The following is a 16,722-nucleotide window of genomic DNA, read 5'->3' as shown; positions in this document are numbered from 1 at the left end:
CTCGCAGCATCCTCTGTAAGCCCCCTCGGTCTGTAATTATGAGGCTGCGTTATGATTTGCTGGTTGCTCTGCTATTTATAGAGCCTGTCGTGGCACATGGCTGGCTGTGCCCCGGGGCTGGGAGCCTCGTTGCCGAGAGGAGGCGCGGACCCTGGCTGCGGGAGAGCAGATTGTACCACTGCTGCTCCTGTTTCTCGGGTGGCCTCCCTCGCTGGCCCCCCCGAGTTTTGAGTGGAGCTTCAGCTTCTCTCTGCAACTTGGTCTGCCTCCCAGACGGCTGCTGCTTCTGTGTCCTGATGCGGCCTGTTTTTGATGTCTGTACTGCCCACTGTTTTGCTGTTACTCTCATTTTTTGTGCTGATGGACTTGCTGTCTTCCAGAAGCTCTTTATTGCTGATCCTTCCCTGTCATTGAATGTTAAATATGGCTCATAAGTTATTAATGGCACGGTTAGGAAATCAGACTTCGTGTTTGTTGCAGGTCAGCCTCCCGGGGAATAGGCTTTGAGATAGAGATTGTGTGCGGGAGATGGACAGCAGAGTGCCCTCAGGAACATCACTTAAAGGGAGTGAGGGAACAGGATTGGGCAGAGAGAGAAGCTGAATTGCGATACATATGCAACCGGGGCCTCAGCTGATTCTGGAAGTTCTGGAGCTGAGAGGCCCTTCAGAGTTGTCCCTAATTGAGGCAAGCATACCCCCTTTCCACTTACCAGCATTGGCCCTGGGGAGGGAGTGTGACCCTGGGCTAGACAGCTAGCTCTCAGGCTGAGGGCAGTTCCTGCAGAGGGATTCAGCTAAAACCCAGGAGCTGCCACCTCTCCTAGCAGCTGGGGAGATGAGTGCCTGACTCATGAAGGCGGAATTTGGGTGGTGCCCCACAGCATCCGCTAAAATGTTCTTGGTATAGTTTTGCATATCCTGGATACAATTTCTACCCTACTTTTAACTTGATTTTAATACGAATGCAATGTAGGTTGCATACTCTGAGAGTCTCTTGAGGGCTAAGCATAGGGGCCGGCCCCATGGCCGAGCGGTTGAGTTCATGTGCTCTGCTTCGGCTGCCCAGGGTTGCACCGGTTCGAATCCTGGTTGTGGATGTGGTGCCGCTTGTCAGGCCATGCTGAGGTGGCATCCCACATGCCACAACTAGAAGGACCCACAACAAGAAATACACAACTATGTACCTGGGGGCTTTGGGGAGCAAAAGGAAAAATAAAATCTTTTAAAAATTAAAAAAAAAGCTAAGCATATTTTTTTATGGTTTATTTTGGTAAAAAACATGATGTTGATGAATTTTGTCTAAGAAAAAGTGGAGTAGAGGCAGTTTCAATGGAATGAATCCTCCCTTATTGGACAGTGACTGCCCATAAAATTCACTGTCATTCTGTGCTGATGGCTTTATTTCTAAAAGCCAAAGCAAGAGATGGGCAGGGTGAAGGATTGACACCTGTTGTACCAAAAGCAGTAGGGTTGATAAATTTCTGCAAACCTTTTTTTGGTAGGTATAGTCCAAACGTAAAGAATCATCAAGGAATAGGCATAATTATTATTAGAAAAATAACGCAAGTGCATCCTTTGGTAGTATCATTTATGTGTTTGACAAAACAACACAACAGATATTGTTTAATCTGCCCATGAAACTACAAACAGATGGAGTAGACGTGGCTGCCAGAGGGGAATTAGACTGACCTGATATTTCACGGACCAGGTTGTTGATGGAGAGCACAGATTAACAGACCAAAACACTGAGTCAAAATTACTTTTCAATCTATGATAGAAGCAGAGTGCTCACAGCCCTACAGGACACTGTAGAGCGGGGGTTGGCAAAGATTTTCCGTAGAGGGCCACCTAGTCAAGATTTTGGACTTTCCAGGCTGTGTGAACCCAGTTGCGACTACTCAACTCTGCTTTTGTAGCAGAGAAGTCACCATAGATGATATGGACATGGCTGTATTCCAATAAAACGTTGCCAAAATAGATAGTGGGTCAGATTTGGCCTTAGGGCCATAGTTTGCTGACCCATGATGGTGAGCACAGGTCAGGTTGCCTGAATTTCAATTCTAGAGCAGATACTTACTAAGTCTTAGGCAAACTTCTAAGTGTTCATTTTCTTACCTGTGAGCGGGCATTAAAATAGCATGTACCTCTTAGGAATACTACGAGAAATAATGGGATCATGCGTCTGCAGTGTTTGGCACATAGGAAGTGCTTGATAACTAGAAATTGTTATGACTTCTGCAACTGTGAAGAGTTAGAGAGATTTGTATATAGTTAACCAGCTGAACAGTGTTGGAAAACTGTTAGATAAATGGGCTCAAATTATGTTTGGCTGTGTAATAAGATGTGTAAATGGAACTCTTTTTGTCTTAGTTTTGTCTGAGGACCCAAGAGTTGTAGTTGGCAAGGATCGCATTGCCAGAGAGATGAGCTAGACCACCATGCAGGACTTGCGAAGGAGGGGGCTGTAAAATCGGCGGGGTCTGCTGTTGCTCACCAATATCTATGTTCTTTTCTTCTGGGCACGTGGCCTCACTACACGTTTTGGCTTCCCTTGCACTTAGGTGATGGCACGTCACTGAGTTCTAGTTTGCGAAATGTAAGGAGAAGTGATGTGTGCTGTTTGAAGGCCTGGCCCGTTGGAGCCATCCACACGCAATCCTGGCTCTTTTTCCGTAAACTAGCAGAGTGGGGAGGGCATTGAAGACCTAGAGGGCCACAAGATGGGAGGTGCTGAGGCCCTAAATGACTGTATGGAGCAGAGCACTCATCCCACGTGCTGGTCCACGTGTGAGCGTGCCGTGAGTGACACGTAAACTTTTATTGTGTTGAGATGCTGAGATTTCGGTGTTGCTTGCTACAGCAGTTAGCCTACACTGACATTTATAGTCACCCCTCACCAAGTTTAGGCTATATGGATAAAGGCTGAGGATCCAGTTATGAGAGCTTAGAGCAGTGCTTGTTCCATAGAACTTTCTGTGATAATAGAAATGTTTTATCTGTATCATCTAATTCAGTAACCACTAGCTCCCTGCGGTATTGGGTACTTGGAAGGTGGCTAGTCTGCCTGAGGAACTGAATTTTTGGTTTAATTTTAATTAATTAAAATTTAAACGTGGGGCCGGCCTGGTTGCATAGTGGTTGAATTCGCACACTCTGTTTTGGCGACCTGTGGTTTGCAGGTTTGGATCCTGAGTGCAGGCCTAGCACTGCCCATCAAGTCATTCTGTGACGGCATCCCACATGAAATAGAGGAAGACTGGCACAGATGTTAGCTCAGGGACAATCTTCCTCAAGCAAAAAGAGGAAGACTGGCAATAGATGTTAGCTTAGGGCCAATCTTACACGCACACACACACACAACGCACACACACAATTTAAATGCAAATGGTCACATGTGACTAGTGGCTACCCTATTGGATAGCTCAGAGTTAGAGACTGGAAAATTTGTTAGCAGTGCACTGAGTTTCACCCCAAGTAAGACCACAAGTCTCACCCCATGAGAGATTTTCCTAATGAGAGCAACTTTAAGTAGACCGCTGGGAAAGCTTGACTTGTGTCCTCAGAGTCTGTGTCCCAGGGCTGCTGCCAGACCACGTGGGATAGTTCCAAAGAACCAGAGACCACACCTGGCTGGCTGCTCTGTTGGTGGAGCGAGCAGAGGTGGGTGCACTGGAAACAGCTTGTTCTCCCAGAATGTGTTAGGGCAAGGACACATGAGCATTTCTTATGGATCTCTTGGGAGAAAGAGCCCTGAGTCACTTTAAGCCCTGTCCAGGAGGAAGCCAGGAGGAGTGAGATGACCTCAGTGGAATGGCACTGTTTTTGTGACTGGAAGTGGCTAGAGAACTTTTTAATTATCTGAGAATGACTAGAAAAATTATAGGATCTACCCAAAATTTTCTGTAGGGTTGGGAGAAAACTAACCCCTTACTGTGGGTTTGAAGGATGGCCGGGAGAGAGAGTATAGTTAGTTTTCTGAGTGTACCCTATGATGCTTGCTTTGGTTAATCTAACAGTTATAATTAAAAAGCACTTTAAGCTCCTTAAAGGAGAAGATGCTATATCTCAAATGGCTTCAACCTCTAAGTCTTTTATTCTTTTCCCCACCCCCTCCGTGGAGGCCATGTTTTGTGTCTTAGGCGCAGATCGGTGCAGAATCAGACCTACTACGTTTTAGGCCATGTTGTAAGGATATATGTGTAACTCAATGGAATTTAAGAAAAAGCCAGCAAAAGGGTCTGGCTTCACAGCAATGAGAGTTGAGAGTCGGTTGTGGCTTTCAGCCCTTCTCACTGCAGTGAAATGCCAGAGGTATGACTCAGAGTTACTCCACTAGCTGCGGCTTTTCCTTGTGCTGTCAGCTGCTTTTCTCTCCTCACTGTTGTTTCTGTTCTCTGTTACCCTCAGCCTACACAAGGGCCACACAGCTTCCATCAGGCCTTCTACGTCCCTGTTACCCAAAGTTTGGTCTGCAGACCAACACCATTGGGATCCTCTGGGAGCTTGTTAGAATTTCAGAATCTCAGGCCCCACAATCTGCATTATAAGAAGCATCCTAGGCTATGCATATACCTAGTAAAGTTTGAGAAGCCTGGTCTACAGAATGATTTTTCTTTCAGTTTCAACTTCTGTGCTGAGTGGCCCAGGCTCTTGGTATTTCTCTATCGAACTGTCAAGGGAGGGACTCCACCCAAGTGTCAAGACTCAGGAACCGTGACCTGAGGGGTGGAGTGCCGTGGTACCAACACCCTCCCCCAGGCAGAAGGGACTGTGGGTGGGGCATATGTCCAAGAAGGGAACGATTGACTTCAGTAAGATTTCGAAAGATTTCCATTTACAAAACTGCATTTCAGTTGTAATACGTTTGCAATTTGAAAAAACGTCAGGTCTCTCCACCAGTCAGAGCTTGTGAGCAGCAGGAACTCATAACCAGTTGATAGAATATTTGTCAATATAAAAGAAACACTATATTACTAACCCGTGAAACCTTACCTAAAGTAAGCCTACAATTCCTTAGACTTTGTAGAGATTAAAAATAAACTTTTTGCTGTCATCATACCTCCAGGAACCAGTGATCTATACCAAAGGATGATTAATCATTAGAAAATAAGACTCTAAAAAGGTAATATTTTGCCCCACTGTCCCTTATTTGTCAGAGAATACATTCTCTCTGAAAACAGGTAGCTCTAGATACATTATTTTCTTATCCAGCTGACAGAGTGGCTTCCATGGTCATTCTTTTAATGTAGGATTGTTAAGACCAGAAAGGGCAAAGTTGCTCTAATCTTGAGGGTCCCGCTGCACACAGCACAATGGGGAACAGTGAATTTATGACCAAAACTACTCACTAACCACACAGTAGGAGGTAGGAGCTGGTATTAGTGAGAGCAGACATTCTCAGACTGTAGTCATGGAATGGCAGCATCACCATCGCCTGAGGACTCGTTAGAAAGGCAAATTCTCAGCCCCCATCCCAGATTTCCTCCATCGGAAGCCTCAAGGGTGCTGCCCAGCAATCTGTATTTTAATCAGTCTTCCTGGTGGCTCTGAGGCTTGATAAAGTTTGAGAACCACTGATTAGAGTAATGCAGACTTTCATGGCAAGTATATACTTCAGTGTATAATGGTTCAAACTCTCAAACAAAATAGAAATATATTTGTTGCTCACTTAAGGGTATAGATGGGTGAGCAGGTTGGCAGAGTGGCCTCCTGCATGATGTTATTCAGGGACTCAGGCTGATGAAGCCACTGCCACCTTTAATATGTGACTTTCAAGATTACTCTGAAGGTCATCTCAGCTAAAAGAGAAGAGCGTGGAGAAGTGGCTGTGGGAGGTGTTTATGGGTTAGGTCCACAAATGGCATACATTATGTCCACATTCCATTGGCTAGGACTTAGTCACGTGGCCCTACCTAATTGCAAGGGAAGCCAGGAAATGTGTTCTAGCTTGTGCCCAAGAAAAAGAGGCAAACATGGATTTTGGTGAGCAGCTAGCAGTGTCTGTCATAAACTGTTTATGGAAATTTCTGAGATTTTCTGTATTCTGGACCTAGTTTATTGCATAAACCCCTTTGACAGTCTGGTGAAGCCCATGGACTCATTCCCAATGTTTTTAAATGCATAAAAGAATATACATAGGATTACGACGTTAGCCAATTATATTGAAATACAATTACAAATTATTAAAAAATATATATATGTATTTTTTTTTTTTGGTGAGGAAGATTGGCCCCGAGCTAACATCTATTTACCAGTCTTCCTCTATTTTATATGTGGGATGCTGCCACAGTGTGGCTTGATGAGCAGTGTGTAGGTCCATACCTGAGACTCCTAAAGCAGATTGCGTGAACTTAACCATTATGCCACTGGGCTGGCCTGCTAAAGACATTTTTGATAGAGCAATATATGTACTTCTTTATTAATGCATTAAATAACAAGATCTAATGATAGATTTACTAACTACTGTGATTTTGAAGTAACAATGAGTATAAATGGTATTTTGAGATATCTGCAGCCACTGTAATTTAAGATTTAAATATCTGCGATTTCTTTTGGTGGCAAAAGTCACAGGTACTGCTAATAATACCAGGTGTATGGCCTACATTCATAATTGAGCAATATGCTAAATTTCAATGAGAGGTTAGTAAAAATAGAGATATAAATTTTCCCCATCCAAGATCATTGACTGCCCCCCCCCCATCTCTCTTGAATTTTATCCATGGATCCAAGAACTTCTGCTATTCACTTCATTTCTAGCCTTGGATGAGGAGAATCAGAATTTGTAGGGGTATTACATGCTGTATAAATGTCAGTTGATCGAGCTTCATAATATTTGAGTATGGTAAATTTGTATCTGATATACCTATAAACTTTGGTTTTTCAGGTATAGCAATACACAAAAGCAATTCTGTGTACATACTCAATGACTCAATGAATTAGTTTCCATTTATTCAGATGCTTCATCAGTAAACTGGATGTTAGTTTGATCTTATATAACAATAATTGTTACCTGAAAATGTTAACTTTTTCAATTTCTCCTCACTTATCTAAATTGTTTATAGACCTTTTCTTGTTTTAATCAGTTAGCATATATTCCTGAGCACTTCCGTGGTGCCCAGGCGTATGACTGTATGTAGACGATTAGCCCTGAATGCATTGCAGCCTTCTAATCTCCCTGCCTACAAACGGAGTGGCGAGAGCGCTAGTCTGGAGTTAGAGACCTGGCTTCTAATCTGGGTTTTTCTAAGGGTGAGCTTTTGCCTTAGGGAGGTTACTTAACCCTCAAAAGCCTCAGTTTGGTTGAAGTGGATACAATAGGCTTAGCACCTAAATGGTGCTTAATAAATTTTTGTTTTGATTTCTTCTACCTTTTCATGCTGGTCTGCACAGCCCAACAGCCGGTCAAGTCTGTGTATTCAATCTGCGAGGAGAATAGTTAACTGTGTGAAAGCATGACAGCAAGAGTAGGCAGTGGGCTTTTTTGTTTGTAAGCAACAGAATCTGACTCTGTGTGACTTAAGCCAAAAGAGAATTTATTACAAATATATGGTGGAACTCGCAATCAAGACTGAAGATCTGGTTAGAAAGGACAGAAGTAGGCAGCTTCCGAAGGGGTTGGGTGCAGCCGCTAGACTAATGAATCCCTAGTGAGTTTTTCAGTCTTCACCTCCCTCCATTTAATATCCAGCGTCCAAGCAGAGAGACTTGGATTGTTTGAGCCTTGGCCCTGAGCCTCCCCGTGAACTGCACCAGGTTCTTAAGGGGCAGGATCTAGAGTGAGCTGTGGAGCCCCTGCCTCAGCTCTGTATCGAGACCGCACATCTCGAGGAGTCATTACCCAAAAGGTGCTGAGAAAATGGGGAGGCCTAAAGATGCAGATGTCCACTACCGAGAGACCTCCACGTGTCTATCACCTGCTGGTTAAAGGGGATCCGGGCAAGAGCGAATGAATAGAGAGAGAAATGGACTTGATTTGACACCGTCAAATCCTGGGAGCATCTCTGAGAGCTTATAGCACCACCTACCGTTTTAAAATAAAATTTCCTCTGTTAAAAGTTGTGGCTTATTTTTTAGAGTATTTGGGACAAGCAAGTGTAATAAACCATAAACCTATAATTCTGTGCAGTGGTTGAGGGAAATAAAAAAAGGTGGCTGCCCGGGTTGCTCATGGTGTTTGTGATCACAGCTCTGAATGCTGGGGTGTAAAATGCTGCTGCAACCTCCCAGAACTCAGAAAAATAGTAGTAGTGATGGTGATAATTTATTGACTACTTATTGTAATCCATGTACTGTTCTAAGTACTACTATGGATTATCTTGTTTAAACCACACCATAACGCTGTGAGAGAGGCAGTACTGTGTGCATTTGATAGATGAAGGAACTGAGGCACAGAGAAGTCACTTGGCCAAGATGGCACACCTAGTAAGTGAGCGAGCTGGTGTGCGAGCCCAGAGAGTCTGCCTCCCTGGAGACTGAGCGCCTGGGACTCTAGAGTGAAGAGCTCTCTCCTGATGCCCGGGGTGGTCAGCCTCCCGGCAGGACCCCCCATGTGTCTGCCAGCAAGCACACCTGCAGGGTGATTCGTTTTCCTCTTTACATCTGATGAAGAACACTTTTGTCTTTAAGAATGTCTATCACTCACACAATTAGTGTGCATAGTAATCCTGGCCAACACTTCGATATCCCTACGTGCCAGACACTCTTGTAAGAACTTTACTCACATTAATTCGTTTATTCTTCTCAACATCCCTATGTGGGGACTGCGATTTTCAGTCTCCATTTTACAGGTGAGGGAATGGTTAAGTAACTATCCGAGATCACACAACCAGGACGTGACAGAGGCAGTGCGTGAGCCCTGATCGTCTGCCTGTGGTGTGTGTACTGTACCACAGCGCGGATAAAACTTGTTTAAATGTAAGAGAAATCAGAGAGGCCTACGTGATGGTGCTCAGATCTTGAAAAGAATGTGAAGGTGGGATGAAAATGACTGACGTTTAGGAAGGACTGTTTTAAACTGCTTCCAACTTTTATTACAAGTAATGCTCGAATATCCTCCCGGACATACTTGGTAGAATTTCTCTAGGGTAGATAGAGGCATGTGGATTTACTGCGTTATTGCTCTGCAGAATGACTGTACCAACATGTTTTAAGTTTTCTGGGTCACTTTAAGGGAGTTTTATGTAGTTTTTTTTCCTAAGTGTTTCTAAAATTTGTAGGTCACCGAGGACTATTGGTAACAATACAAGTTAAGCAAAATCCAGTTGCTTATTACTCGTAAGAGCATAAGAGAAGGAGAATCTGCATTCTTACCAAAGAAATAGACTCAACTCTCCCACTGTGACAAAAGCTAGTGTATTATCAAGTACTTTATAATTCTACCACTGCTCTTATTTCTGAACTAGAAAGAAGGCGGGGGCTGTGGAAACTAATGCCACCTAGTGGTTAGACTAAACTCTGCTCCTAGAGGTTCTCGGTCCTCAAAGTGCTGAAAAGTACCAGAGGAGCTGGTTAAAAATCAGATTCTTGGAGCCAGTCCTGTGGCCTAGTGGTTGAGTTCAGTGTGCTCTGCTTCAGCAGCCAGAGTTTGGTTCCTGGGCACGCACCCATACCACTCCTCAGTGGCCATCTTGGCAGCCATGTTGTGGCAGTGACACACGTACAAAATAGAGGAAGACTAGCAACAGATATTAGTTTAGGATGAATCTTCCTCAGCAAAAAAAGAAAAAAAATCACATTCTTGGCCTCACCCCTAGTGAGTCTGCTTCAGAAAGGAGAGAGATAAAGAGGGGTGTGTGTGTGTGTGTGTGTTGTGGGGGGGGGGGAGGGGGAGGGTGTCCAGGAACCTGCATATTTAAAAAGCAGCCCGCATGGTTGTCGGTTCTGACCCGTTTGGTCCTAACTCTGCTCGCAGAACGCGGCTTAGGAATTGGCTCAGCTCCTTCTTTTCCCTAATCCTCTTCACCAGCAGCTGCTCTCGCCGCTCCTGGATTATATGGGAGCTGTGGGGATCTGCCACGACTATTTTGAGTTGAAGAGGATGCAGCTCAGCTTGCACATAGAGGAGGAATGGGAACAGGCTAACATGTTGGGGGTGAGAAGAAAGTGCTTGAACTGTGACCTCAGCTTTGCCAAATGTATTTGCATTTCCTCAGCCCCGACATTTGTCTTTTTTCCCCTCTCTGTATCCTTCAGCCTGGAATTCAGGGTCTCCATCAGCAGACGCCAGACCTTGTCCGTGTCCCTCAGTGAGAAGGCCGCTGTGCACATCCATCTTTCAGAGTCCCGCAGGATCATGCTCAGCCTCTTCTCGTCCTGCTTCTCCTTCTAAAATTCCCTCTTCTATTCTTTATGCCTTTGCTATCTTTAAATTTTCATACATCTTTTAAACTTCAGAAGCCCTACCACTTCAGAGAAGCCCTCCTTGGAGCATTGGTCCCCTTTGCCCCCTCACGTCCCCCATCCTCACGCGTATCTTTACTCTTATCCCGGCACACCATCAAATAGTGGTTCTTCTTGCTACACAGATATTCCATCCATCTGTCTGTTGTTGTACTTATCCATCCATTCTTTATGTTGTTTCCCTTGCCTGGAATATTCATCCTTCAAATGCTACCCACTCAACTAAGCCAAATATAGACTATTCTCACCTTCATTCACTGATTCCTTCTCCGAGATCTGTGGGCACTGACAGTCCTCAGCTGCCCACTTTGCCCCTTAATTACACATTCCAGTGTGTTCATGAGCTCTGTTAGACTTCTGCTCTCCAGGAAATCGTGAGCTACATGAGGACAGAGATTATTTTATGTAATTCTTTCAGATTTCCCAAAATATGCACATTCCCAAATGCATGATATGGCTTAAATGAACTTGTTCCTGTTGTCTAGCGAGTTGTCCTTATTCACACCTTGCTCTAAAAGAGAAGGAAAAGTAACATCTTGTTGAGCACCTGCTGTTTCCCAGATCCTGTGCTTAGAATTTTTATCTATGTTACCTTACTTAAAACCTAAAAACTCTGTGAATAGGATGTTATCTATTTCTTAGATTAGAACAGTTAGACTCACAAATATTTAATCATTGTGTAGCTACAATTACCAGGTCAGCATTTGGACCCAGGCCCATCTGTCCCCAAAACCCACAGTCCTCCCTCCATCGTGTTGCCTCCATTTCGTTGCAGGTCTTCATTTTATGGTATTTTGTAAGGGTGCTTTGCATTCCTGATTTCCTTCCTTCCAGGAGTCTGCTCTCAGGAGGGTCAAGTGGCACCACACTTGGAATAGTGCTCAGTCCTGCTCTCTATACCCTGCTTCATGCCTATGTGGGAATACCCTTCTTCACCCGTGGTCTGATTTGTATACACACAAGTAAAGCAATGTGCCCACCTGCCTTCTTTTTTTGGACTGGCTTTACTGGATTAAAAACACTTCTTGGGGCCAGCCCTGTTGCGTAGTTGTTCAGCTTCAGCACACTCTGCTTTGGTGGTGTGGACCTACACTACTCGTCAGCTGTGCTGTGGTGGCAACCCACATATAAAGTAGAGGAAGACTGGCACAGATGTAAGCTCATGGCTAATCTTCCTCAGCAAAAAAAAGAGAAAGATTGGCAACAGATGTTAGCTCAGGGCCAGTCTTCCTCAGCAAAAAACAAAAACAAAAACAAAAAACTCTTAGTGTTGAATAACTCTGGGCCCTGAAACACTTAGGTGCTTTACAGAACACACCACCTTTGCTTGCATGCCAAGCCTGTTTCTCCATGCTCACTTTGGAAATGTAAATGATCTCAGTGAGCTGGGTGTTTTTTGGAACTCTTTGTATAACTAGCCCCAGAAAATTTCCAAACTAACTCAATACAACTCTGGATTTGTTTGGTTGTGTTCTGTGCTACAGGGATTCAGGGCAAGCCCTCGGCATCTTAGGAGACGAGCTGCAGCGGCTGCGGCTGCCCGTCTGGAAGAAGCCAAGCCTGTGGTGGAAGTTCACCATCAGAGCGAGCAGGAAATTTCAGTGAGGAAACGAAGAATCAAGAAAAATAGCCGAGTCCAGCCAGAATTTTATCACTCCGTTCAAGGTGCTTCAACCAGAAGACCTGTAAGTAGAGAAGTGTCTTTTATAACAATGTTAAATACGGTGTCAAAGGGTGTGGTCATTCTTTTAGTTTTAAAAAATTATCAGGTGAACTTGAAATATTTACGCTCTTGGTATCCCCAGCATGCGGCCGTGTGTACTCACGTGAGTTCCAGCAAGGAATGTGGTTTCACAGGAAGCCCTGGGGCAGGGAGTTGCTGAAGAATCCAGTTAGTCGCTGCCAGACAGATGGATGTAAAAACTGGGGAATTCTGAGCCCCGTTGGAGCCGGGGTCTAGGATGAGGATGGGGGCCATAGAGTCAACAAGCTGAGGTGCGGTGCTGACCAGATCAGAGCTGGGGAAGAGGGCCGACCCCAAAGCCAGCAGCAGGGTGGGAGGAGCGTGGACGGAAAGGAAAGGGGAGGTTGGAGTCTGGGTGGGAGCTGAACCCCTGCAGGGGGCTCTTGGCCAGTCAGGCCTGCGCTGCCCGCTGCAGCCAGCCAGGGTGACTCTGTGAGGGTGCCGGCCTTCTCAGGTGTGGCGTTTCTGTTGTTCCCAGGCAGCAGCCTTGTCCTTTGCTTTTCTTTTTTTTCTTTTTGTTGAGGAAGATTAGCCCTGAGCTAACATCTGCCGCCAATCCTCCTCTTTTTGCTGAGGAAGACAGGCCCTGAGCTAACATCCATGCCCATCTTCCTCTGCTTTCTATGTGGGACTCCTACCACAGCATGGCTTGACAAGCAGTGCCATGTCCACACCCGGGATCCGAACCGGCGAACCCCAGGCCGACGAAGAGGGACATGTGCCCTTAACCGCTGCGCCCCGGTGGCCCTGCCTTGTCCTTTTCTAACCAAGTGCCCTGTGTCTCTGTCGGCCCAGTGCTGCCTGACCGGGGAAATTCGCGGCTCACCTGGGGCTGGTCTCCATCTACTTCCTGCTCGCCTCTGAAGCACATTTTTCTGTGTGCCCGGATTTTTTTCTTGGTTGGGGTTCTCACGCATGGACTTTTTACCAAGGCTGTGACAGTTAAGGATTTGGGGCTTAGAACATGACAAACTTTTACAAAACTATTTCGTGACTTTAATTTTCCGTTGGTTTAGCATTAAAGCAAATTTCCCTCTGGTTCATGCCAACCTAGGGGAGCCATCAATATTTGACTTGATAATAAGTCTTCGTAAATTATTAAAACAGAACTGCCATCCTGTGGGGGTGACCATGTGGCAGGCACATGTGGAAATTGTTAGAAAGCCAGGAGAATGTCTGACAGTGACCAGGCTGGTGACAATGGCAAGAAGCTAAATTCCTTTACAGAAAACGTCTCATTTATCTTTAACCAGTTGTAAAATAAGCACATATTTAGAGACGAGAATATTCTTTTCATGATTTAATAAAACAAAGGCTAAGGAGAATTGGTGTCTACGTGGAGCAATATTAAATAGTAGGAAAATTTATTCATTCAACAAACGTGAGCTTTTTACAGGAAATAAGGGACTCACAGATATATATTAATAACTGTCAGTTATTGAGGGCTTACTGTATAAGAGGAATTATTCTACATGACTCACTTAATAACCCTCTGAGGTAGAGGTGGTTGTTGTTCCCATTTTATGGGTGCTGACATTGAGGCCCAGAGAGAGTAAAGAACTTGCCTAAGTTTACCCAGTTGTTTGGGGCAGAGTCCATGATTTGCATCTAGGCAGCCCACCTCCAGAGCCCAAGCACGTCCCTCTACCATCTGCCACCCTCCTGTATTACCTGGTCTCCAGGAACTCCCAGTTGAGTCAATGGACAGACATGCAAACAAGTAAACGTAAAGCATGTCTGTGTTACGCAGATGCTGTTGTAGAGTTGTGCACGTGGCACTACAGAAGCGTCTTGGAGGTCCAGCGATATTTACAGAGAAGCAGACACCTGAGATGAGTCCTGAAGGACAAGGAGTTTATCAGCTGGGAAGTGGAGGCCGATATCTCTGATGAGAAGAACACGTACAAAAGCACCGAGGCACTGAAGGATATGGCACACTGGGGACAGCTCGAGGTGCTGCCGGTAGATGAGACTGGATGGGTCAGGCAGGGCCAGATCATGAAGAGATTGTCTGTTATGCTGAATAGTTGGTTTTATCTCTGTGATGGGGATCTATGGAAGGTAGGGATTAGGCACCTTGGTTCTCTTGCCCAGAATCTAGAGAATTCTTTGCTTCTTCTCATCTCCCGCTGTGGATCAGGATGGAGGAAGTGATTATCATCAAAGTTTAGAAACCCTCCACCGCTGTTCTCTCATGAACACTGTACATCACTGCCTTGCGTAATAAGACATGTTCCTCATGGCTCCGTGACCTTGAACTTGCTTTGTCCTTGAATTCCTTTCCTCATTCTTTGTTGGTCTGGTGAATTCCAGTTCACCTCTTAAGACTGACCCATGATCAAGTTCTTGTTCAGAAACGTCTTTTCTGGTCCTTCCTGCCTAGTGAGTGCCTTTTGTTGTGCTCTTTGAGCCCTTATACAGATCTCCAACATAGCCATTATCCAAGTGAAAAAGGCAGGCTCCGTACTAAGAAAGACATGGTTCAAATCGTGCTCTGTGTATCTGGCAGCAAACAATTGACACACCAAGAGAGTTTAACTGAAGAGAGTGAAATGAAAGGACTATTGACAGAGGTGTGGGCAGAGCTAGGGCGCTTCACCAGCCTTCAAGGGGAGCCCACCTACCTACCACTCCTCGCCTGAAGGGGCCGCAGAAGGCAGTGGTCTCACCGGATCCTGGTAAGAGATGCTGGAGCCACAGAACCTCCACAGGAGCTGCGGCTGAGGAGCGCAGCCATGCCAGGACCCAGCGAGCCAGGAAGGGAGCGGGGAGTAATGCGCCACCCTCTTTGCTCCTTCTGGTGCTTTCCATTGACCCAACCTAAGTGGAAGCCAGAAGGTGATGCGGATTGCAGAGATCAGCATCCCAAGAACAGAGCAGGGCAGAGACGGGCAGGGAGTCTGAGAGGGGACAGGGACAGTGAGAATAAAAAATATGTGGTAATCTTTGGCAAGTTGTTCAACTCCTTGACACTCAGCTTTCTTCTATAAAGTGATAATAACAATAGCTACCTTGCTGAGTCGTGAGGATGAACTGAGCTGACATATGGAATAGATGGCATAATGACTTGCTTAGACTAAACAATAAACGCTAATTCCTTCCTTTCCTTTCCTCTCGTACACCTTGACTTCTTTGGGGGCCGTATCGTCTGGTCCAGAATATCTCCTGGCATATGGCATCTGAATGCATTTTATTAAATAAGTGAATGAATGATATTTATACATGAGTATTGCTTGTGCACTATAGGAATTCAGAGAATGAAGAGGGTTTGTTTTTTTTACCCCCCAGTAGAGTGGTCCAGAAGAGAGGGGACTGAGTTGGGCTTTCACATATGGACAGGAATTGCCCAGGCAGCAGGTATGGGTCTGGGAAGTGGAGGCAGCAGAAGTGTGAGAAGCATTTGGCTGGGTGTGGGGATTCATGTGAGAGAAGTACAAGGTAGAGCTGGAAAAAGAGGGTGGGGCCAGGAGACATTCCAGACAACCACTCTGTTTAAACTTCATTTTCTGTGCTTCCTGGAGACCCTGGCAGAGGTGAGTAGTGTGATTAAAGCAGGATTTTGGGAAGATTAAACATGTGCAGGGGGAGTCAGAGGGGAGCAGGATGGGGGCCAGGTGAGTAGCCACTGCGGAGTCTAGGTTGCCGTGAATAGAACCTGAACTCGGCTTACCCCGGGACACGCCCTGCCTGCGTCTCGTGATCATGCTGTGGCGGAATCTCAGGATGGCCTTTGCCCTCTCTCCTCAGAAGGAGCAGTTGCAAGAGGGAGAGATTAGAGGGCAGGAAATAGCAGTGGAGGCTGCTCTGGTTTGGGGCAATATAAACAGTCTGGGCAGTGTTCTTGGGGCAGGTAAAGCTCACCTCCTCCATCTGTCTGCATCTCCTAGGGGTTGTCTCGGAGACTGGGAATTGCCAGAGTTGGTGGTGAGGAGGCTGTTGGCTCCCTGTCTCACGTGATTCCTGCTCAGCCTTCTGGGACCTTATGGCTTCTGCTGACCTTTCCCTGTTTTTATGGGGAATCGGGCCGAGGCCTTGTGTCCTCTTCTGGATTTGGTTAGGCATAGTCAGTAGTGCCTGCTAGGGCCACCGTGTTCAACATGGCCCCGAGGCCTTTTCCTTTTCTAACTTTCACATTTGGAGAAAACCAGTGTTACCACGTGTTGCCATGAAGGCAGCTCTGATTGTGGTTTGGGGATGCAATAAAAATAAATCAGCTGTGGTGACTCAGGATTATTTGAATGACTTGGTGTGGAGAACTGCAGGCATTTCTAGTGGCTTCTGAGTAAGGAACAGGCCCCGGAGTGAGACAGACTGAAACAGGATGTAGCTGTGAAGGAGATGAGTCAGGAAATGTGACAGTGCCGTTTCAGCCAACTTCAGCCAAGTAGGACCATCCTCTTGATGGAGTGGGCCACATGCCACCTGGAATGCACTCTACTTTGGCATCCTTGGCTGCTCTAACCCATTGACTTATTCTGAATTCATAACTTATACTCAAATGTGCCTATAAGAATTTATAATGGAGATCACTCCTAGAAACTTAATAATGTATGTGTTTTTTATTTCCCTCCTTTGGAA

General features: G+C 45.6%; 1 protein-coding gene across 22 annotated transcripts in view; it reads left to right on the top strand.

Moving 5' to 3' along the window:
- DST (dystonin) overlaps positions 1-16,722 on the top strand; it is a 440,625-nt gene that overhangs the window by 41,688 nt on the left and 382,215 nt on the right. For all 22 annotated transcript variants that reach the window (XR_011530133.1, XR_011530132.1, XR_011530131.1 and 19 more), the window contains exon 3: positions 11,885-12,085. Coding sequence is in view for 19 of the 22 variants with exons in the window: in XM_070586335.1 (XP_070442436.1) it covers positions 11,885-12,085 (201 nt within the window). In the remaining 3 variants the exon portion in view is untranslated. The remainder of the gene's footprint in view (positions 1-11,884; positions 12,086-16,722) is intronic.

Source organism: Equus przewalskii, chromosome 19 (genome assembly GCF_037783145.1).
Source record: "Equus przewalskii isolate Varuska chromosome 19, EquPr2, whole genome shotgun sequence".
In the NCBI taxonomy this organism is placed as follows: domain Eukaryota; kingdom Metazoa; phylum Chordata; class Mammalia; order Perissodactyla; family Equidae; genus Equus; species Equus przewalskii.
This window is presented reverse-complemented; position numbering and strand designations above follow the sequence as displayed.